This window comes from Abrus precatorius, unplaced genomic scaffold (genome assembly GCF_003935025.1).
Source record: "Abrus precatorius isolate BTA unplaced genomic scaffold, Abrus_2018 Scaffold2, whole genome shotgun sequence".
Classification (NCBI taxonomy): Eukaryota; Viridiplantae; Streptophyta; class Magnoliopsida; order Fabales; family Fabaceae; genus Abrus; species Abrus precatorius.
In genome coordinates, this window is record NW_020874362.1 from 35,890,010 (window position 1) to 35,915,216 (window position 25,207).

Genomic DNA, 25,207 nt, shown 5'->3' on the forward strand with positions numbered 1-25,207 from the left:
CTTTACATTTAATTGCATTTTGTAAATTAAATTTACTTAACTTTTTAAAATATTATTTATTTATTTTAGTCATTTTATTTTTAAAGTTTAGCAAATTTAATCTTCCGTTATTATTTTCTTATCTAAAACTCTTAAATTTTTATTTTTTTACTAAAAATTATTATAAACTCAATCAATTAAATGGACTTTTCCTTAAAAGTAACTTACCCAAATATCAAATTTCATTCAAAATAAAAAATTCAAAATTCCTCCTCTTTAATCCATAGTTTCACATTTTTAAAAAACTTTCCAATTTTATCAATTTTCACCAAAAACAAACTTTTAACTTCTAACTTAAGTTTAAAATTCAGATAAATAATAACTTAATAATTATGTTTTTATGAAACCAAATCATAGTAATGATTTAGAAATATATAATCAAGTCAAAAGTTCTTTGTACTTTTTTCCACTTTTCTTTCGGATCTTCTTTAACTCCCTCAACTTTTAAATAATTTACCTTATTCATTGAGGCAAACTAAAATATGAAAAAATATCCTAAAATATAATATTTTTAATAGAAAAAAATTTGTTTTAAAGATATTAATCAAAAAATAAATAATTAAAAAAATTATCAAGATGAATTATACATACTTAAAGAAACTTAATAATTGGTTAACCAGAGAAAAGATTGTGGATCAATGTTATCCACGGAAATGAAAGAAAAGATCCTTTAATGTGTCTCTTTCAGTTGCTATTTAGCTTTAACGAAGTCAAGGGAAAGAAAGAGAAAACAAATGCCGACACACTTTTTTGAGATGAACTAAGGATGCCTCAAAAAACAATTCTAATTACATAATTAAAATTATTGAAAATAATATTTCTCCAGAATGATATTCTTAAGAGAAATTTCATTTATTAAACAAATATTCTCTTATAATTCATGTTAAAAGATATAAAATTTTACATATAAAATGTTATAAGATATATTCAAGTAGTAGTTAAATCTTTGATTAATGAATATTTAAATGCATCTATTTTTATGTGTCTAAGAGATGCTAAACATAATATATTGTAATAGAAATTTTTAAAAATAATTTTAATCATAGACCAATATACTTTAAGTGTTACTAAAAAAAACCTCAAGTTTTTTTTATACAGAAACATATTAAATTAATTATTTTAAATATTAAAATGTATAGAATCTAGTTTAAAGTCATGAACCCATGTCATTCTACAATTTTGCTGAGACTAAACACTAAGGAAACAACCTTGTTTGTGATAAATATGACAAAGGTCAATGTTACTTCTAGAAAAATAATTACATGGGAGGATATAGAACTCCTAGCAAAATGGATTAGGAAATAACAATTCCTACCCTCTTAAGGCAAGCATCTCAAATCCAAAAAATCAAATAATTTAATTCAAAAAAACTTGAAATAACTTTTGATAAAAGACATTATTTTTCTTTTAGAACTAATTGCTTCTAGGATGTCAAATTTTGAATATAGTCAAAACTCATTTTCAGTAATATCTCAACCATTTTCTAGAACTACAATCACTAAAATATTCCATAAAAAATACCCCTTCAAGGAATAAAAACTAATTCTATTATTCCAAGGGCAACAAATCATAAATAAATAAGAGGATGAAGATCTTTGTAAAATTATGCTGGTAACCCTGGAGGAAATAATTTTCGCAAAATTATAAAGAGAAAGAAAAGAAAATCATTTAAGAAAATTTTACAATTTTCTAAAAAGGATCAAAATGAACATTAATTTCTTTCTTTAATTGATTTCACACATATATAATTAAGAAAAAAAATATATTATCTTTTTTTAATTGATTTAATAAGATAAAATGTCACTTACGTCATCACTATTTGACATCCTAAAGACGATGAGATAACTAGTATCACCTCTCAGAGAATAGAGATTAAAAAATATAACACATTAATGGTTTCTCCATTTAAAAATAAAGATATAGAAAAAGAGATCTTCAAAACACGTTAAAAACATTAATACTTTATTATTTTTTAATAAATACATTATTCTATATTGCTTATAAAAGATATTAACATATTTACTTTAATTTTTAAAAAAGATTTAATACTAATTTAGATATTTTAGAATTATGATATTAAATAATTTTATGAAATGACAAAAAATAGGGAATTTATTAAATTATAAATGAAAATAAAGTTTATTTTTCAGAAGAAATTAACGTATTCTATAAATATTTGAAGTTATAGTATTAAAATTTGATTTATAAAGTTATTTTAAATATATGATTTTCTTCGTATTATTATAATTATTAAGTATATAATAATAAATTAATAAAATAACTTATTAGATTTACATATTCTTACAAATGAATTGATTAATAATAATAATAATATATATTATAATTTGTTTATTGATTTTATCAATATTTTCTAAATTAATCTCATAAACAAATTGTATAGGTAATCTTCCATCTTATTATCTCATATTCATAAATTTTAAAATTTTAACTAAATAAATATTCATTTATTTAGTTAAATAAATGTATTTAAAATTATTTTTTAAATAATATATATAAATTTAATATATTAATAATATATTTATCAGTATATATATTTAATTCAAAATTAAAATATACATATATATATATATATATATATATTCCAAAAATTTTATACTAAACATATCCTAAGTAACATTTTGAAAATGTTATAAGTTATTTAAAAAATATTTTGATCAAATAAAGTTTTAAACTTTTAAAATTAAATAACAACTAATTTAAAACGGCTAATTTATCTTTCTTGACCAATACACTTGAATCACATGATTTCTGCTATAAGAAAAAATTCCAATTTAGTTACTGCAATTTTATTTTTCTTTCTTTTCTAATATCTCCCTCCTTCTAAAATACCAAAAAGTAAAAAAAAACATTTTTTTTTAATATTTCATTTGCTAGAATATTAAAAACTTTAATTTGTCTTATTTCAAAGAATAAAAAATACATATAAAATTTGATAATTGGAATAAGTTAATAATTACTATCAAGCCAAGCATAAATTTTGTTTTGAGAAACTGAATATTTATTTTGAGAAACTAAATATTTTTATTTAGAATTGTAATTTTTTTAATATTTTAAAAATTAAAAAATATTTATATATTTTTTAAATAAATTACTAACTTTATTATTTATTTATATAAATTAATGGTTATAATAATTTTACGTGTAAGAAAGTATAGAATACTTTCTTATTTTATATAATACTGACTTTCTTCTTTTTGTTAATTTTTGACATAATGACATGTATTCACTTCACACATTGTTTCTAGTAACATATTTTATTTTTAGGTACTTACCATTTAAGGCAAAAACCAACATATTGGTGAGGTGAAATTAGTAGTGTTATTTTTTTTTATTGAAAATTATACAATTATGACTTTATTTTAAATTTTATTTTCTGTTTTAAAATTAAATTAAATAAAAATTTTGTAATTATTAATAATGAAGACATATTACACAAAACTGTACGTCCAAACCTTATGAGTAATATTATTACTCTATTCTTAGTTTACGTGACACATTTTACTAAAATATTAATTCAGTAAAAATAAAAATAACAAGTCAATGTTTCTTTTATGATTAATCATAAAAAACAAACGAGATTTGTTAATGATTCTTCAAAATGCATTGTTACTTAAGATCATTACAAAATAAAAAAAATTAACAAGTACCATAAGAACAAATTTTTTTAAGTAACAATACATAAAACAGTTAAAATTTAGATATTCTAAGAAAATTTATATTTCATAAAATATTTTCCTTTTATTATTTTTTTTACTAAATTCTATAAGATATTTGTTAGAATTTTTTTAAAATAAAAATATTTGATATATCAATATTATAGTTTAGTTTTAATGCCCTGACAGTAGAGATACTAATAATTTTGATTAAAAATAATTAAAAAAACACCTTTAAGACTGAAATTAAGTTGTGTTTGTGTATAAACATGTATACTCCTTCATTAATTTCTGGATTCAAAACTAGAACATCGTAAATAACTACAAAATTGAAGGTTTAGTTATGGCTGTGTTTCACGAACTGAGCTTAAAATCGTGTATCACATGCTCTGGCTAATTTTACTCTGACCACTACCACCATGTTCGTTTAGATCGAGGCTCCTTCTCATTGTATTTTTCATTTATTGAGCTTAGACTTTTCTAATCATCATTCTTTGTATCTGTTTCTTTTTCTGGTAGAAAAATGGAGATTGTATTCTTTCCATGTTTAAATCATTGGAATGAAGCAAGCTTTTCTAATATATTCATTAGCCATTTACGTGTTTTAGGTAAAGTTTTATGTAAAGAGCTTGCACAACAACTGTAACTCCGGAAGCAATGAAAATGATGTTCATGTGTTGCACTGAAAAAAGAAATGCTGAATAGTCCGAATCTGCATGAATTCACGTGGAAATATTTAATGTGGATGGAGAACACGCCACGTCCTTCTTTGTAAAAGATTTTCGTACTCTTATTATTGTATTAATTATTCGAAATATTATGCTAGTCCAATTAAATAAAAATTATTATTCATCTAATTTAATTAATTTTACACACACACGTAAATATTTCTTAAAATAGAAAAAAATTTATTACAAAAAATATTATTTATTAATGAACAAAAACTGTCAAGTATTAAAATAATAACTTTTAATACAGTCTTTATTAAAATATTAATATGGATTCTAAAAAGTTTATACTAACGAATAATGTACTTGACCATTATTTTATGTATTTTTTTTTACATATTATCATATTATTAATATAAACTCATTATTTATGGCATGCAGAGGATCTGAATGGTTGATCCTTGGTCTTAAATCCTCACATTTATCTACCTAATTTTCATGAGATGATGGATTCATTTTGTGGACAACGTCGATTGATCTGACGCCTCAACAAATTTTAAACAATTAAGTACGGATGAAAATAAGTGAGGCTATATGAGAGGCCTCTTTTTAAAATTTAGTCTAATTTAATTTATTTAATTAATTAATTTAATTTAATTTTTTTTAAAAGTTTAATCAATTAAACAGATTAAGTTTAAATTTTTTAAAAAAATTATTAGAATAGTTTATTTAAAATTTATAATAATATATTATAATATTTTTTAATAATATTTTTTTATTGTAAAGGTTGACAAATAATATGAAATCTCTTTAAAAATCTGATAATATATTTGTTACTTTTTATTTGTTATGAAAAAAATATTGTTATTTATGTATTTTAAATTTTTATTTGTTGCATTTGTTAATTTAAAATTTAAAATTTATTTAGTTATATAGTGTTTGTTGATTTAATTTATAAAATTTTATGCTATTAGATTTGTTTAATAATTTATAAATTAATGTTTATTTTATTATATTTTTTTTGTATGTATAATAATTTACTTATTTAAATTAAATATGTAGTTTGAAAGTGATAAATAAAAAAATATAATTTTATCATATAGATTCAAGGTATTAAATTATTTTTTAATAGTTTATTTATATATAAGCATTATGACTTTTAAAAAAATATATCTATTTAGATAGATTAATAGTCTGTTTATAAAGCAGTTTAAAATTTAATGTCTTAATACAAAGTAGACCATTAAAAAAGTTAATAAATAAAATTAAGCTTTTAAAAAGACTAAACTAAATTTAATAAAAGACCTATAATAAATAATAGGTTAAATTTAAGTTTTAAAATTATTAAATAAAAATTAAATCTATTTAATGCAAAATCTAATTTTCAAAATCTCTTCTAAAATACAAATGTACTACGACAACTAATGCCACAAAATATTTTGTGGTCAATGTTTCACATTCAACTAGAACATACGTACAACTTACAATAACCTTTATAAAGCTTTAAAAAAATGGCTGATTTTTTTTTTCTTTCTAAAATATGGGATTCGGTAAGCATTTTTATGAAAGAAATAATAAAATATATAAATTGATAAAAACTCATCAGTGACAAGATTTAAGCTGCAAAAAGTTATAGAGATTAATTAAAACTTGTCAATGACTATATTTATATCGTAAAAAGTGATGAGAATATTTAAATTCACATATGGTGAGATTTAATCTGAAAATAATGATATTTTTGGAATAGAAGGTCATCTTTAGCGAGTTTAGAGTGATTTTTTTAAATATTTCTCTTGTATAGAAATTGTTATTAGCAAAATTTGGATGGCAAAAAATGCCTTTGAGCTTTAATTATTTTTAATTTTAATATATTATTTGTTTTATTTATTGTAGTTTATTTATGTTATTTAATCATGATTTTTTATTTATTTGATTTATTAACAACATAATTACAAATAGTTGCAGTGAATGCGGTGGGATCTCCTACTGTGAGTGGACAATGAATGCTCCATAGGAAACTGTTGTTAGGGATTGGCAAATCCATTTATAGGGACAACCATATATAGTTTTGGGTGTGCATAAGTAGTGATTCTATTTGACATTAAAACAAGTCTCAACAAAAATAGTAAATATTTATGGACATGTTATGCTACTCTAATGTTGAAATTAGATAGAAGCCAAACAAGATATTGTGTCAGCCACTTTAAGTTTATTTTTAAATTTTTTGTATCATTTGATCCTAATCAACCGTTTAGTAACTCTTCATATGTGTCTTGCACTGCTATAACATTTAAATTAGTGAAATCAATTACTCAGGTCGATTCTGAATTATATAAATCTTGTCAAAATTTAAGCATCATATTTATATAATTTTGTAAAAAGAAAATTCATATTTCAGTAATTCATTGTTTGAAATCCTATATTAATATTAATAAGCCTGAAAAATGTTAAACCCTTTCATTAATTTTTAAGAAGTTAATGAAGTCTAATTTTTAACATTTGTTTAATCTTGATATCGAATGATCGACAAATATTTAATGTAATTAAATATTAAATATATAGTTTTGATATTAAGAAGTATGTTAAAAGATTTTACATTAATTATGAATCAAATTTGAAAAAATGTTTTATTTTGTAGGACCCCCTTACCCCTCCCCCGCGTTTGTCATGCTGTACCTAATCCAAAATGGTTAATAGTCTCCAATGCATGCATAAAACAACAGAAAAATATGAAACACATTGTGAAATTTTCGCACGATGTATAAATCTGTATATTTGACTTGATTTGTCACAAATTATCTATTCTATCTACCACACTTGTATTTCTCTTATCTTCTACTATTGACACAGAATGGCTTACCATCATCAATCTTTTCAAGCTGCTGCTACATGTGGTCATGAAACTGTGCTAGACATCGAGGCCACTACACTGGAGATGGAAACATGTAGCACAGCAAGGAGGACCATTAAACAAGTTTCAGGTTGCAACAATCATGCAGAAGAAGTGGGTATCTGCTTGACATGGAAGGATCTATGGGTAATTTCTTCAATGGGAAAGAATGGAAGCAAATCAATTCTTCAGGGTCTAACTGGTTTTGCCAAACCAGGGCAACTCTTGGCCATAATGGGTCCCTCTGGCTGTGGCAAATCTACACTTCTTGATACTTTAGCAGGTTTAATTCTACATTCAAACTGAACCTCCTTAAATAATCTCCTGCATCATCTAACTGTTGGCCTTTATGCGGCAAATGTTCCCCCTATTTCATTTTCTCTTTTTAAATCAACTGTATTATAAATTTGAGTTTCTTTCTAATAATAACATCCATTTTAAAAATACTTTCTCACCAATTCTAGCTAATTAAATAAAACACTAAATTCTTCAAATAAATAAATATAGAAAAATCCAGTACACTAAATTTTTTTCTAAAGAAAAAGAAAAAAAAATACAATTACCAAATACTGAATAATCAATGAAATATATTTAGCAGAAGTGTTTTAGAATATACTTTTAGTAAAATTTTATTTATTAATTAAAATTTATTAAAAGTTACAAAAATAAGTGAACGTTAAATTAAAAACGAGACCTATATATTTTGATAAAATAAATCATTCACTGTGTAGGAACAAAAATAAAAACATATGGTACTAAAAATTTAACAAATAATACTAGAGACCTTCTTCGGGTCCTATTACCAATTTTCACTTTTGCTTGTCACATAAAAGAGAGGGCAAGAATTTGGAGATGAGTTTTATATATAAGAGATTTGACCCCAAAAAAAAAAATCAAGGGTCTTTAGCCCTTCACAGCACCAAAGAAAAACAGTTAAATGTACCTTAATTATATTCTTATTTTTAAACTGTTAAATATAACTTAGATGTGTGCATAAATTAATATAAATTATATACTTTTATTAAAATGTATATTTTGTATTAAAAAGTGTAAGAAGTATTTTTCTTTAACTAATATTCAAAAAAGCACCTGCACTAACATTCTTGCGACTATCAATCATCCATGAAGGTTTTTCTGTTAATGTGAGTTTTGTTATCTAGGGAGCTAATATATCTCATAAATTATATATGGTATATATATAGTTATTATTATTATATAGGAATAATTCTTATACTAATGTAAGTCTAAAAACTCTTACACTTGATCTGACTTTTTTATTTATCTTACATCTAATGACTAATAAAGTAATAAATTATAATCTATTAAATGAAAAGCTCAGATCAAATGTAAGAGTTTTTAGGCTTACACCAGTATGAAAAAATTCTGCCCTTATATATATATGAGATATTTTTTGACTTTTTAGTTTATAAAATAATGTCCTCTAAGAATATGTTTGGGAGAGAGTTTTTGAAGGAAAAAAAAATATTTTTAATTTTAAATTAATATATTAATTTATATTATTTATTTTTAAAAAATATTAATTTTAAATATATTATTTAAAATATAAACTTTGTCTTCTCTTTTTTTTCTAAAACTTTCCTTTTCAAGAAAAAGAAATATGCTTATCTATCCATCAAATATGCTTATGAAATTTTATTTTTAAAATAATAATTTTTAATATATAAGGCATTTTACAAATTTTAGAAATGTTTTTTTTACAAATATTCACCCTCATCTTTCTAGCTTATTATTATATTTTATATTAAATTTTAAAAAATTTAGGGAGTTGGTCATGGCCATTTTATTAAATTTCCAGCAAGTTGTTGGTGCATTAATTTATTTTTTTTTACCAAAAAACTTTTAGTGGAGACAAAGAAATTAATTATGTAGATAGAATCAAACAATGGGTTCCAATAATTTTAAGAGTGGTTTTAAAAAAATATATCTAAATTGTTCCTAAATTATATGCCATTAATAAAGTTAACTATATTTCTTAATGCTTGTGAAGTAGTTATAGTTAAAAGAGTTTCATATTTAAAACCAAAACGTAGTAACAATTAATATAACAAGGGTCTTTGTTAATCAGTAAAATAGGACATCGTTTAAGGAATATATAATTAGTTTATATAATTTGAAAAACATGTCAGAATACATTAAAAATTACCAAAGTAAGTGCTTATTTATGTTTTCAATAAAAAAAATCATTTTCAATTACTTAATTAGGACTCTAAGGGCACTTATAGTGCTTTTATATAATAATGGAGTTGGACTCTAATTAAAAATAAATTTATAATATTGTAATTAATTTTTTAAAAACTAATATATTAACTAGTTTCAAAAAAAAATTAATATATATGATTTGATTAAAAGATTTTTATAAAATGATTAAGGGAGTAATTCAATATGATAAAATTAAAGTAACTAACGTTTACAACTTTCAAAATTAAAATGAGGGTTTACTTGAGCAGAGAAGGTCTCCGTTGAGAGATTAGAAAGGAAAGAAAAAAATATTGCAGGGAAGAATAAGCACTTTAATCACACTTCTTTCTATTGATAATATTAAGTCTTTGATAAGGTTTAGCCATCGAGACAATTTGAAGCTTTGAACAAATTAAATAACGATATGAATTCATATTCCAGGGAGATTAGGTTCAAACATAAGGCAAACAGGGGAAATTCTGATCAATGGTCACAAACAAGCATTGTCTTATGGAACCTCGGTACGTACAAAATCTTTTTTTTTTACCTTTAACGAAAGCAAATTTGACTGTTAATAAGTCTCTCAGTAGCCACATAATGAATTAACTGATACATGTTGCATGTGACCACAGGCATATGTCACACAAGATGATACCTTATTGACAACCTTAACGGTCGGAGAAGCAGTGCACTATTCAGCTCAGCTCCAATTGCCTGATACCATGTCCAAAAAAGAGAAGAAAGAGAGAGCAGATTTTACAATTAGAGAAATGGGTCTACAAGATGCCATTAACACAAGAATTGGAGGATGGGGTTGTAAGGGTATTAGTGGGGGTCAGATGAGGCGAGTGAGTATTTGTATTGAGATCCTAACTCGCCCTAAACTTCTCTTTCTTGATGAACCAACTAGTGGACTAGACAGTGCAGCTTCCTATTATGTCATGAAAAGAATCTCTACTCTTGCACAAAATGATAATACTCAAAGGACTGTTATTGCTTCAATTCATCAGCCTAGTAGTGAAGTTTTTCAACTTTTCGACAACCTTTGTCTTCTGTCTTCTGGAAGAACAGTTTACTTTGGACCTGCTTCAGCCGCAAGTGAGGTAATTACTAATTAGGAACTAGCCCATAGGGTCTTATTGAGGCTCAAGATAAAGAATCAAAATGAAAATTTATTCTTTAAAAACGCATTTAACTGCACTAAAAATCATAGGAGAATATTTATTAATTATATTTTTTGACAAAAAAAATGTATTTTTTATTTCTTAGTTCCCTGAATAAGGATACTCTAGCATTTCTCTTATTACTATTACAAAAATTAACATTATTTCTAATTATAGCATCAACTTAATGATTATGCTCTTGTTTCATGCAGTTTTTCGCATCAAATGGTTTTCCTTGTGCTGCTCTCATGAATCCATCTGATCATTTACTTAAAACTATAAACAAGGATTTCGATCAGGTAATCAAGCTGACCCGTTAAGCTACCGTGCGTTGATATTTCAAATCATACAAATCTGAATGAAATACCATTTATTTCATTAGGACATTGTGGCGGGCTTAGCAGGGACTCGTACAATACCCACAGAGGAAGCAATTCGTATCCTTGTAAGCTCATATAAAACATCTGAAAGGAACCAACAAGTTCAAAACGAAGTAGCAGTACTATCTCAAAAGGTATATATATATATTATATATATCGATGCTGATATAGCAAATACCTGTATAAGTGGAGGTGTTTAAAAGTCTATTTTCACTCTATTTGTTTAAATTATATAAAATAGCCTTATGATTAATATAGTTATAAGAAAGAGAAAATAATATTTAGAAAAACCTCACTTGAAAAAGAGTGATAATAGACATTTAAGAGTCGTAACAGATCTAGACACACACTAGTTTACATTAACATTAATTGAATTTTAAATGGATTTCAGAATACGGGTTCAACAGACAAAAAGAGAGAGCATGCAGGCTTTCTTAATCAATGGTTAGTTCTCACCAAAAGATCGTTCGTGAACATGTATCGTGATCTGGGTTATTACTGGTTGCGCCTTGCCATATATATTGCTTTGGCCATAGCCTTAGCCAGTGTTTACTATGATCTGGGTACAAGTTATGCCTCAATTCGGGTAAGAGTGGCTGAGTAAGGAAGAGTATGGCTCACAATCTTTAAATTTAGCAAGTGTTCTCTAATCGTTCAGTTGCTTCTGATTATTTCAGGATCGAGGTTCACTAGTGGCGTTTATAAATGGATTCTTAACTTTCATGAGCATTGGTGGATTCCCTTCCTTTGTGGAAGTCATGAAGGTAATCGTACACATTTTCCATTAAAATGCGTATTTTTCAATAAAAAATTATTTTTGAAAATTTTAAACTTAGTCTTAATAATAAAGTTAACAAAATTTTTAAAAAATTAAATAAAATATTCATACAAGTTTTAATATAATGTCTTAATTTGGTTACTCCATCTAAAATGAAATTATCTACACTATGAGATCATCATTGAAACATTATTATTTTCTAATTTCGTTAATTATATTAGTATTCACTAAGAAAAAATGCCATCGGTTCCCAGGTATTTCAACGAGAAAGACAAAATGGGCATTATGGTGTTACTGCATTTGTCATTGGGAACACGTTATCATCCCTCCCATATTTGTTATTGGTTACATTCATTCCTGGGGCCATTACCTATTACCTTCCTGGACTTCAGAAAGGGTTCGATCATTTTATGTACTTCATTTGTGCTTTATTTTCTAGTCTCATGTTAGTGGAGAGCCTTATGATGATAGTTGCTAGCATAGTCCCCAACTTTCTAATGGGCATCGTAACCGGTGCTGGAATTCAAGGAGTGATGCTTTTACTTGGTGGGTTCTTTAAATTGCCAAATAATCTTCCTAAGCCAGTTTGGAGATACCCATTGCACTACGTTGCTTTTCATACGTTTGCCAACCAAGGACTGTTCAAAAATGAATATGAAGGACTAAGATTTACTACAGATCAAGTTGGAGGAGGCTCACACAATTACATTAGTGGGGAAGAGGTTCTAAGAAACACATGGCAAGCTGACATGAGTTACTCAAAGTGGGTTGATCTTGCAATTTTGCTAAGCATGATTGTTGTCTATCGAGTTTTATTCTTGGTGATAATCAAGATTACTGAGAAGTTGAAGCCCATTATCGTATCATTATCGTGCATGTTATTGTCTCCCAAGCAAACAGTACAGATCGTGGAGAACCCCAATGCCACGCCTTTACATTGAGAAGATATAAATAGTTTCAAATGCGTTTGTGGTTGGGGTTGGTGTGAACTATGAATTGAGTATTTAATCAGCGGGGAAAGATTAGCTTTACCCTTGTCATCAAGTAAAATATCAAGCTATCGTAGGACAGTATTGTTCTTAATAAAATTTTCTGCTTTTGTTTAAGCACCTTCGAAACTTGAATTAAAATGAATTTATTTTTATACAATTAATTTTGTTTAAATTGAGTTTAAGATAATGTAATCTATATTTAAAATTATTTTTTAAAGTTAGTTTATAATAAATTTAGAATAAAGTTCTTAACTCAACATAACTATAATTAATAAATATCTATTTAAAGTGAATTTGAAACTACACTAAATTTTGATTTAAGCCAATCAAATATATTGATACAATAATTAAAATATGTTTATATTTATTTTATTTAATAAGTGTCTTCTTCATTGATATATTAATAACTATTTTTTTTCGTTGATACATATATTTGATTCCTTATAAATAAGGTTTTATGTTCAAATTTTGTGAATAAGTTAAATTGCTGAGAGAGCTAACCCCATTCCTTGTATTATAGATATTTTCAATTCGAGTATAATTACTTTCTATAAAGAATCATTGTACTCAAATTTTTTTAATAACACATATTAATATAAATTTAAATAATAAATGTATTCAAATTAACCACGTTACATTTATACAAAATAAAAAAATGAAAAATTCCCCGTTTAGTTTATTTTATACACAATTTATTTAAATCTCTTTATTGATGTTACACGTTCTAATGAAAAAAATAATATCGTGATTGAAATGATAATATTAAATTGAAAGAAATCTTGAATTGTTAAAGCTAATTTTGGGTCAAGTATAGATTATAAAGGCTTCAAATAATAAATTTATTATAATTTAGAAATTATCATAAACGTAATTGTAAAGGTTGTTGAAAATGCCTTTAAAAGTTTATGGGGATTAAAACTGCCACAAGCAATATGTTTGTTTTTATAATTCAAAATTTGTTAAAAATATTGTCTTCATTTGTTCTAGAATATATATATATATATATATATATATATATATATATATATATAATACTTGACCATTAAAAACTGTCAATGTAATAGCAAAAAAAATTTGTCAAAATAAAACATGTTTGTTTTGATTTTTAAAAAGAGAAACGAACATGCTCATAATTTCATTATTTTTTGGCATTATTATCAGCGTTGAAAAAAAAATTGTTGAAAACAGTTTCTGACACGTGTAAAACTAGGACTTTATTTAACCCAAAAATAACAAAAATTTTCTAGTACTTAAAGGCTTGGGATGAATGTTATCAATGGATGAAAATTGATTATCTGAAAATTAATGGTATAATTAAAATAAACATATACCTAACACATTAATATTCATAAATTTTCTATCTAAATTAATACACATCAAGGTTTGTTAAAATGTATTATCTGCAGATGTAATGATTTTCACAATGCAGCCTTTAATATTCATGTTCCCAATGGTCTTGACTGATCGATGCTTCTATTTGAATCTGTAATAATGTGTGGACTTCCTTAGCCACGCATTAATTTCGAGTTCACCTGTCTTTATAGATTGTCATAATTCATGATAGAGAAATGCATGTCAAGCTATTTACCAAAACAAAAACGTTCCAAGTCATTCTCAACGAAGAATCTCTAAGAAAAAAGTATTCAAACAAGTTACTATCATAATCAATTCTAATTTTGAAAATTCATTTTATATATCTCCTTGGAATTGATTCCAGGTGAGAGCAGATTGAAGACTTATTTCTTTACACATTAGGAAATGTTCTGCGAAATTTACCAGATGTGACACAATTGAGTTATAATTTAATTGGGTTAAAATTATAGTCATTTATAATTTAATATGAATATTTGTATTTATATTTAATTTTAAAATGTAAATACAATGAAAAGTACAGTCAATGATACATTAGCAAAAATTAATGACATATCAATCTTCAAATCTAAATAATAAATACATTAATTTTCAGGCATCCTATCAATGTAGTTTTTTATATTATTTAACGGTGTTTTCCAATGCTTTAGTTGAAGCACAAAAGAATACAAAAAATATATTTACACATATGAAAAAAGTCCAAGATACCTATAAAATTGATTATAGTCACTTTTGTTATAATCAATTTTATAATCAATTATATAGATAGATAGAGAGAGAGAGAGAGCATGGAAATGTAAATAAATGTTCATAATTATGAAAATGCGAGGTATTTTTGTAACGTTTGTCCTTGCATTGTTTAAAGAACATATATAGCCTTTGTAAATATCGAATACCATTTCATAAATTTTCTTTTTATTGTGTTAATCTATAGAAAAAACATCTTTCTTATAAAAGATACAGAATGATTAATTCGTTAAATTTTTTTAAAAATCTTATATAAACAAAATATCTTGTTTTATTTTAAACAAATTTAAAATAAATCAGGCCATATGAGAGCACACGATTAGTCGGATAAAAATTAAGGAGATACTTAACCATTTTTTATTTACTTTAATACAGATGATAATTCTTTAAAAGGTGATTTGTTTAATGGACTTAGTTTATGAATTTGTTAACAACCAAAATTTTTTGTTACTCAAAATGATAGAATGATTAAAATGTATTCCCTAATTTTAGAAGTATATATATAAAAACATAATTTTTTATATTAGTATAAATCTAAAAAAATTTATACTTGTGTTTAAACAAATAAATCTAAAAAAAATTTGAGAACTAGATTTTAAGTCCTCTTTATATTCTTTTAAGTGTGCTATGATTAGAAAGATTGAATATAATTGACCAGGAACAATAATAGAGTGATAAGACCAGTATTGAACTAAATATAAAAAGATTACAGAAGCAAATTGTACGTGATCTAAGTTGCAACAACGTAAATGAACTGGAAACAAACAGATTGGAATTAAAATGCAGTAACGTAAATGTGCAGGAATATAAAAGTACAACTCTCAGCAATGAACAACAACCATCGTGAGTCTCAATCGTTGCTGCCCATTATCCACGATTGCTTATGATTACGCTGACAGTTGCGGGTTCTTCCATAATTGTTGTCGCCCATGATTCATCTTCGTGTCTTGAACCTTCCACTGATGGTAACTGCTGATAATTGCTTTGAACTTTGTAACTCTTTCTATATCACTTTTTGAGCCCAATCATATCTCTTATGAACCTAGAATGTTTTTCCTGTGAGTTCCTCTTTTTTGAGCAATTTCTAAAGAAAATTTGAGAGTTCATTTAATTTTGTGAACTTAGAATAATTTTCCTATTAGTTCCTATTTCTGAGAAAAATCTAAGAGCTTATTTAGTCCTTATGGACTTAGGATAAGTTTTCTGTCAGTTCTTACTTTTCGACCAATTCTAAAGAAAATTTGAGATCTCATTCAATCTTGTAGACTTAGAATGTTTTCCTATCAATTCCTATTTTTTTAGCAATTCTAAGAGAAATCTGATATTTCATTCAGTTTCGTGGACTTAAATATTTTCTTTGTCAATTCTCACTTTTTGACCAGTTTTGGTTATTTTTAGTTCAAAGACCAGAAAATCCTCAGAAATTCTTTGAAAGACCACCCTCTTTTCGACCAAAAATAGGCCTCTTCATGTTTTGTCACAACTACTTAAAATATAGTCTTCTTGGTGAGACTTTATGCAATTCTCCAAATCCTCTCAAATGTAGCATTCAACAAAGAATAAGGCTCTTTCCTGGTCTTGATAGAAATGAGTTGAAAAGTAGTTTATTTGACAAGTTTTGAACTTAGATTTTTACAGTGTCTTAACTCATCATGGTAAAGAGACTTATGATTCTCTTTGATTTTTAAATTAAAGGCTATGTCTATGCCACTAAACTATGAGGTGTGTTTTTTTTAAAAGAACGTAATCTATTTCCTACCACAAAAAGTATGGTAGGAAGGTTTATAACTTAGAAAATTTTCCTTTTTCCAAATAACTTACTTTTTATTTAACTTATATTTCATGAGTTATAATTTATTACTTCATCAACTATTAAATATAAATTAAATAAAGAGTACAGATTAAGTATAAAAAATTTAAAATTTAAATTAATAATGTGACTTATTCCTCTATATATATATATATATATATATATATATGACTAAATTATCCTTTTTTAATTTTTCTTTTATGGATCAATTTGGACATGCATGCTACCTTGTATATTGATCCTTTTTGTTTTTTTGGTTTGTCTTATAATTTTTAAATGTCTATGTTGTTAGTTTTCCGATGAGGCTGACCAACTCTATTGATCATTTTGTTATGTTGTCTTCTTATTCAGTTTATAATTAATATTTACATTTCACCTATACATATAAACTAGTAAATATGCATGTGCATTGCACGAGTTTATTTTATTTTTATTCAATTAATTTATTTTAAAATATAAAAATATATCAATATAATAAAAAAAATTACTATATTAAATATAATTACAGCAAGAAAGATTATAAAATATTTCTATTATTATTATATGAATAAACTTTTATAATTATTCTCTAATTAAAATAAAGAATTAAATTAATTTTAAAATATGAAATAATTTTAAATAATTATTTGTTAATGTAATAATAATAGAATTAATAAAATTAAGATAATATTTATTAAGATAATAATAGATTTAATAATATGTTGCATCTTAAAAAAGACTAATAAATAAATAAATAAAATTTTAATTTAAATATATATATTATACCATCATTAAAATATTTATTAGATCTGTAATTATTTTAAAAATATAAATATAAATTTAATATAAACACATTAAAATATTATACCGTCATTAAAAAAAATAGATGTGTTCTAACAATTTTGACCCAGATCTAGTGTATTTGAGATTTGATAATTGCTTTCAGATATAATTTTTATGTGATATCCTTGTGTATATCTCTATAGTCTAGAAATTGATTGAGATGGAGGTACGTGATAGAATGATTGCGAAAGAATATGGGGTTCGTTTTGATACTAAATGAAGATTGGCTTATTTAATTGTAGAGGGCTGAGGAGTGCGATAAAGCAAAAGAAGTTGTGTAAGATTGTTCGCTCTGAAGGTCTAGAGTTCTTGGCGATTCAGGAAACAAAACTTGAAATATGTAATAGTAATTTATGTACGCATTTGTGGGGTTCTGTGAATTTTGATTGGTATGTCTTGCCTTCCATTAGCAGAAGTGGGGGTATGTTTTCACTTTGGGATACTTTCAAATGTAAAATACTTTTCTCCTTTTCTAAGACTGGATTCCTGGGTGTTTGCTTGCGGGTATTGGCTACTGGAAACCTATGTATTGTGGTGAATGTCTATACATCGTGTAAACTAAGTGAGAAGAGAAAGTTATGGGATGATTTGCTCATGACAAGAAGGGGTTTTGACAAATTTATGTGGTGTATATTGGGTGACTTCAATGTTGTGAGACAAGTGACAGAGAAGAAGGGTTGTCAGGCAGACTATGGTATCTCTGAAATGGAGGGCTTCAATTCTTTCATTTAGGAAATGAAACTTGTGGATCTTCCACTTGTGGGTAAAAAATTTACATGAATAAAAGGGGATGCTTCTATGATGAGCAGGCTGGATAGAGTCCTTGTTTCTAGTTCCTAGCTTGATTACTGGGGAGATGGTTTTATTCAGGTTCTGAGCAGAGATGTGTCTGATCATTGTCCCATTATTCTTAAGCACAAAGTGGTTAATTGGGGTCCGAAGCCGTTTCGATTTAATAATTGTTAGCTGACTCATAAAGAAGTTGTGGAGGAAGCATGGAAAAGAAATATTACCCTCCCATGGGCTGCCCAGAGAGCTAGTCAGAGGTTAAGGAATGTTAAGATTGCATTGAAAAAATAGAATATTGAGGTATTTGAAAATGTTGATAAGATGATCTCTGATTTGACAACTGAGTTAAGCTTGATTGATGATAAAAATTCTGTGATGGAACTTTCTGATGTGGAGAAGAAGCGTCAACAAATGTTGGTGGGTGATATTTGGAAGGCTAGGAAGAATAGAGAGAGTCTCATAGCCCAAAAAGGTCGGGTGAGATGGGGGAAGAAGGGTGATTTAAATACAAAGTTCTTTCATTTATGTGTTAATGGGAGGCGGTGACGAAATAATATACATGCGCTCCAAATTAGGGAGAGATGTGTTAAAGAGGTTAATGAGATTAAAACAGGTGTAGTGTCCTATTTTGTGGTTCATTTTAGTAGTAGAAGTTGACTTCGACATACTATTGATATTAATAATTTACCAAGAGTCTCTGTTCTATAGAATGAGGAGCTTGTTAATGCTTTTTCGGAGGAGGAAGTGGGAAGGATGATTTTTGGAGTGTGAGGGTGATAAAAGTCCAGGGCCTGATGGTTTCAATTTTGTGTTCCTTAAGAGGTTTTGGGGAGTGATCAAGGAAGAAGTGATGGGTATGCTTACTGAATTTTGTAGAAATGGGAAGCTACCTAGGTCTTTGTTATCTTATTTTGTAGCACTTGTGCCAAAAGTGTCTTGTCCACAACAGATATCTGATTTTCGGCCTATCTCATTATTAGGTTGTCTTTATAAGATTGTTTCCAAGCTTTTGGCAAATAGGTTGAAAGGGGTTTTGGATTCAATAATTTCAGAAGAACAATCAGCCTTTATCCCGAGAAGGAACATGTTAGATAGTGTGCTTGTGGCTAATGAAGCAGTTGATTATGTGCAGAGGTATAATAAGAGGTGTTTTATGTTAAAACTTGATTATGAGAAGGCGTATGATTCGATAGAGTAGGGATATCTTTTGTTTATGTTACGTAGCTTTGAATTTTCAGACAAATGAGTCAATTGGATGGAAGCTTGTGTGGGGGGGGGGAAGCCTATCAGCTTTGATTAATGGTTGTCCTACATTGGAGGTTCATATTGAGCGGGACCTAAAACAGGGGGAACCTTTTGTCCCTTTTCTTTTTCTTGTGGCAGCGGAAGAATTAGGAGTTCTTATGCGGAAGGCAGTGACTTGTGGGTTGTTCTCTGGTGTGAAGATTGGGGTAGGGGGACCAGATATTTCTTTGCTGCAGTTTGCGGATGATACATTGATTATGGGAGAGGCTTCGGTGCAGAATTTGTGGACTTTGAAAGCAGTATTGCGTAGCTTTGAATTAATGTCAGGTATGAAAATTAACTTCCATAAATCTTTTGTATTGGGAATTAACACTGGTGATGACTTTGAAAACTTGGCTGCAGAGTTCCTACATTGTAAGATTGGTAGTTTCCCATTAAAGTATCTTGGGTTACAGTTAGGTGTTAACCCGAGAAAGCCTAGTGTCTGGAAGGGTGTGTTAGAGGCTCTTAAAAAGCGGTTAGCGTCATGGAAGCATAGGTATTTATCGATTGGAGGTAGGGTGACTTTGATTAATGTCGTTCTTAATTATATGTCATTGCACTCGTTATTCTTTCTTAAGGTGCCGAAGTCGGTAATAAAAGAGATTGTCACTATCCAACGGAATTTTTTATGGAAGGGTGTTAAGGATGGATCTAAAATCCCCTGGGTGAAATGGAAAACGGTATGTAGACCGCGGAAGAATGGTGGCTTGAGCATTAGAAATGTGCAGTGGTTTAATTGGGCGCTTCTTGGTAAATGGTTGTGACGAGGTGTTAACTGTTCTAGTTCATTGTGAGTGCGGTTGTTGGAATCTAGATATGGAAGATTAGCTTTTTCTCTTCAGCGTTCATCAGTTGACAACAAATGTTCTTTGTGGTGGCGTAATTTGCTGGAGGTTATTCATCAAGGGAATTCATGGCTGGATGAGAAGTCTGATAAAAGTGTGGGTGCAGGTTTACACACTCTTTTTTGGAGAGATAAGTGGGTAGGCGGGGTGCGATTGTGTGAAGCATTTCTGCGATTATTTGTAGTGGCGAGAAATGCTGAATCATGTGTATTGGAGAATGGTTTTCATGATTGCACTAGATGGGTTTGGAATGTTAGTTAGCGAAGAGGACTCTTTCAACATGAGATCTCGAGCTTTAATCTTTTGTTGGAGCTTATGGATGAAGTTTCTATTAAGTTACTACAAGAAGATAAATGAGTATGGAGGGCAGATTCTTTAGGTTGTTATTCAGTGCAATCTGCGTATTCATGGCTATTTAAATTTTTTTGTGGTTCTAATAGTGTAGATCAGTGTACGGTAGATGCCTTGCAAAGGCTATGGAGAGGGAAGGTCCCTCTTAAGTGTCTGATTTTTTCTTGGCAATTGTTGTTGAATGCACTTCCTTGTAAAGGTTTATTGATTGATCGTGATGTTCAAATTGATGATATAACTTGAAGCTTCTATCATGGTTTGAAGGAACTTCCAACTCATTTATTTTTAACGTGCTCAGTTTCATCTCAAATCTGTTACTTTATTGCGCGTTGGCTTGGATTCTCACTGGTTTTGCCTTCAGATTTATCGACTCACTTGCTTTCTTGGGTTGGTGTTGGCTGTAGTAAAAGAGAAGGAATATGCTTATTAATTATTTGGGTAAGTACAGTGTGGTCTTTGTGGTTGCACAGAAATAGAATTATATTTTCCAATGGTGTTTTGGATGAGAGGGAGGTCCTAGATTCTATTATTCTGAGATCCTGGAAATGGTTATCACTTGTTAGTAAGGGTGAAGCTATTATGTTAGCTGATTGGTATTTGAACCCACGAAATTGCATCTGTCTTAATTTTGCATAAGTATATTTTTGCTTTTTATTTCTCTGAGTAAGTAATTTTTTGTGTATATGGGTTTTGAGTTCTCCTTGAACTTTTTTTAATAATATTTGTTTTGCATATAAAAAAATATATTTCTATAGTCTAATATTTGATATATCACATGGTCTTACAAAAATAAAAAGTCAATATTTAGTAAACCTGATTTAAATATTTTTTAAAATTAAAAAATGTATAATTTTAAGAATATAACATAATAAATAATTATATTAATAAAAAATATTTGTATTGAATTAATATTTTTATATGTAATATCTGTATTTTGATTTACATCCTGGGAACTAACTTTAAGTCCACAAAATAAATAAAATTTTTTATTAGAAAGTATAGTTCTCTGCGTTTGTCATTGAATACTCTCAGAAAAATTTTCAAAAATATTAGAACTTGTATTCTAATTTAAAATTTTTGAATAATCATACAGTGAGAATATAGAATTCTAATGAATAAATATAATTTGATATATTAATATAAAGAATATTTTTATAATATTTTAAACACTATCTTCAATCTTTCTTAGATTGTAATTCTTTCGGTAGTTGTGAAGATTTAAACTTTAAAATCATAAAATTATAAAAGTACGTAAAAAAAATATTTGTTAACTTTTGAAACAAATGATATATATATATATATATATATATATATATATATAAATTAAATCTAAAATTTAAACATAATTCATAGTTCAAACGTTATATTTTCTTTACATATTTATTCATTACAATATAAAATTATTAAATATACAAAATCAACAGTTACCTAAAGATTTAAATATCAAATTATATTCATTTTCATTGTTATGATATTTAATAATATTTAATTTATTTCAATTATTATAATTAATTAGTTTTAATTTGAGATTTTTGAATTTATTATTATCATTATAACATTTTATAAAAAAATTGCAACAAAATTATTAAGTAAAAATATTGTTAATTTTTTAATTTAAAAATATTAAATTTGTTATCGTAATTATTATTATCTACATTAATAATTTAAATATAATTATGATAAGTTAATTCCTATTAAATTATTTTAAAAAAAAATTAAAATAATAGAAGTAGAGAAAAAAAGAGTAGTTAAAAATTTTTTAATTAAAATTTGGATAGAAATTAAAAGAGAATAATGATTTTATTTAATATAAAAATTAATCTTTATATTAATTAGAATTACAGATGTTGATATAATATAAAATTTATGAGTCACATATAAAATTTAAACAAATTTTATGTTAAGAACAAAGTCAATACATAATATATATATATATATATATAATAATAATAATAAAATAAGATATATATATATATATATATAATAAGATAAAATTATTTTATAAAAGACAGAAATATTTGGTGACATTTTTACTTTTCAATTCTACACAATATTAAAAGTATTTATATAATATTGTACTAAAAATGGTTCAATCTTCTAAATCCTCCATTGTTGCCTTTTGTTCACCATATTTTGTTTCATCTTTCTCAAGTTGCGACCTAATAGAAAATATCAAATATAAATTATTGTATAATCTAAGAAATTTGAACAATACATTACAAATTTATAATTTATACATTAATTTTCTTCTTCTTTTATCTTGCCTTGAGCAGTTATTTTATTTTCAATGGAACTTGTGTACATGACCACTCTAATCACATCTATTCATAAAATAAATAAATTTAGGAAACTAATTGATAAATTAAATACAAATTATATAACAATTTTAGTAGAATTTTACAGCAAAATACCTGTTAAGACTTTATTTTTACAATGACTTTTCAAATCTTTAAAGTTCACACAAAGATACGGTGAAGAATTATGTTATCATTATTTAATTCCTTAATAATAGTTAGTGGCATAGAATTGCAAAATGAAAAAATTATTTTCAACAGCAGCAAATCTATCTTTGTTCGTTGTCACTGAAAAATTTGTTATGAAGTATATTTTTTCTTCCTTTATTATACCTTTGAACTGGTAAGAAATATCTCGTACTATGGAAGCATGTATGTAATTGCTTTATAAAAAGAAAAAGTTAATCAATTAGAAAATTTAAAAATAAATTAAGTTAGTTAATTATTATACAACAACATATAAAAAATAACATAATTATAATTTATTAAAAATATTAATTTTTAATAAAAAAAAATACAAATACTAATACATTTTTATCAATTAGTACTTTATCAGTATTAATTAACTCTTTTTTGTTATATATATTTAGTGTATCCCACAATGGTGATATATTTATCTTTACTAGAACTTGTTATTCTCTACAAAAGCGTGAAAAACATAAAAGTAAATAATTACTTATGATGTATTAAAGAAAATAATGATAGATTTAATACTAATTAATCAGTTAAAAATAAAATTTAACATATGATTTAAATTATATTAAACTAATAATTTTGTAAGTATAATTTTTTAATTCAAAGTATATTTTAATGTTTGAACTACATAATAAAATATAAATTATATTAAACTAATTTTTAAAATAATTTAAATTAATATCATTTAAATTTAAACATAACTTAAAGTAAATAAACAATGTTAGTTTTAATTAAAAGATAACTCAACAAATTTATAGATATTTTTTCCTATTAATTATTTTTATTATGCAAAATATTATAACTTATTTTAGCAATTTTAATTTTATTTTATATATAGTATTTTTATTTATAAAGTTATCTTTTCACTAGAAATTTAATTTAACAATACATAATATAAAATAATAATTTTGTAAGTGTAAATTTTTTAGTGCAAAAGTAAATTTTAGAGCTTAAAGTACATATCAAACTATAGATTATTCTAAACTAACTAATAAAATAATTTAAATATAAAAGTAATATAGATTAAAGTATATTTTAGTATTTGAAGTACAAATTAAAATATAGATTATATGTATAATACTTAATAAAATAATTTAAATTAATATCACTCAAATTTAAGTATAACGTAAAGTAAATATATAATTTTATTTTCAATTAAAATGTTACTTAAGAAATTAATAGATATTTTTTTACTATTTAATTATTTTCGTTCGTTAGGTAAATTTTACTTGACAATGAAATTTTCAAAATTTTTTATTTTTAAAATTTAATAATTTTTTATTAAGCATCATGTCATTAACAATATTGTTATTGCCATTTTTAACATAATATAACTATCATTTTTAATAAATTTTCTTTAATTACAATTCATCAATTATTATCATCATAATTATTATAATATAAAATATAAATAAAATATTTTCTACATTAATAAGTTATACATAATTATGATATATTAATTCTTATTAAATTATTTTAAAAAAAATTAAAATAATAGAAGAAGAGAAAAAAACAGTAGTTAAAAAAATTTCAATTAAGATTTAGATAAAAACTAAAAGAGAAGAATAATTTTCTTTAATATAAATATTAATCTTTATATCTATTAAAATTATAGAAGTTGATATAATATAAAGTTTATGAGTCACATATAAAATCTAGGTAAATTTTATGTTAAGAATAAAGTCAATAATAATAATAATAATAATAATAATAAAGTAAGAGAGATGTATATAATAAAATAACAAAATTATTTTATAAAAAACTTAAATGTTTGATGACATTTTACTTTTCAAATTCTACATAATATTAAAAGTATTTATACAATATTACAATAAAAATAGTTCAATCTTCTAAATCCTCTATATTTGTCTTTTATTCTCCATTTTCTGCTTCATCTTCTTCAAGTTGCGACC

General features: G+C 25.5%; 1 protein-coding gene across 1 annotated transcript; it reads left to right on the plus strand.

Moving 5' to 3' along the window:
• The first annotated feature begins 7,278 nt into the window (after positions 1-7,278).
• On the plus strand, positions 7,279-12,761 carry LOC113858503 (ABC transporter G family member 11-like). Its single transcript, XM_027491185.1, has 8 exons — positions 7,279-7,554; positions 9,912-9,991; positions 10,103-10,573; positions 10,846-10,932; positions 11,016-11,193; positions 11,421-11,599; positions 11,691-11,777; positions 12,046-12,761. Exons 1-8 carry the CDS (start codon positions 7,317-7,319, stop codon positions 12,730-12,732), a joined length of 2,007 nt encoding a protein of 668 aa, XP_027346986.1. The 5' UTR covers positions 7,279-7,316; the 3' UTR covers positions 12,733-12,761.
• Positions 12,762-25,207: the final 12,446 nt, after the last annotated feature.

Excerpts from the sequence above, each read along its gene's own strand:
- LOC113858503 (XM_027491185.1), top strand. The coding sequence starts at position 7,317 with ATGGAAACATGTAGCACAGCAAGGAGGACCATTAAACAAGTTTCAGGT. Across the intron at positions 10,933-11,015 it reads TAAACAAGGATTTCGATCAG|GACATTGTGGCGGGCTTAGC; the intron begins GTAATCAAGCTG and ends TTATTTCATTAG. Across the intron at positions 11,600-11,690 it reads CAAGTTATGCCTCAATTCGG|GATCGAGGTTCACTAGTGGC; the intron begins GTAAGAGTGGCT and ends TGATTATTTCAG.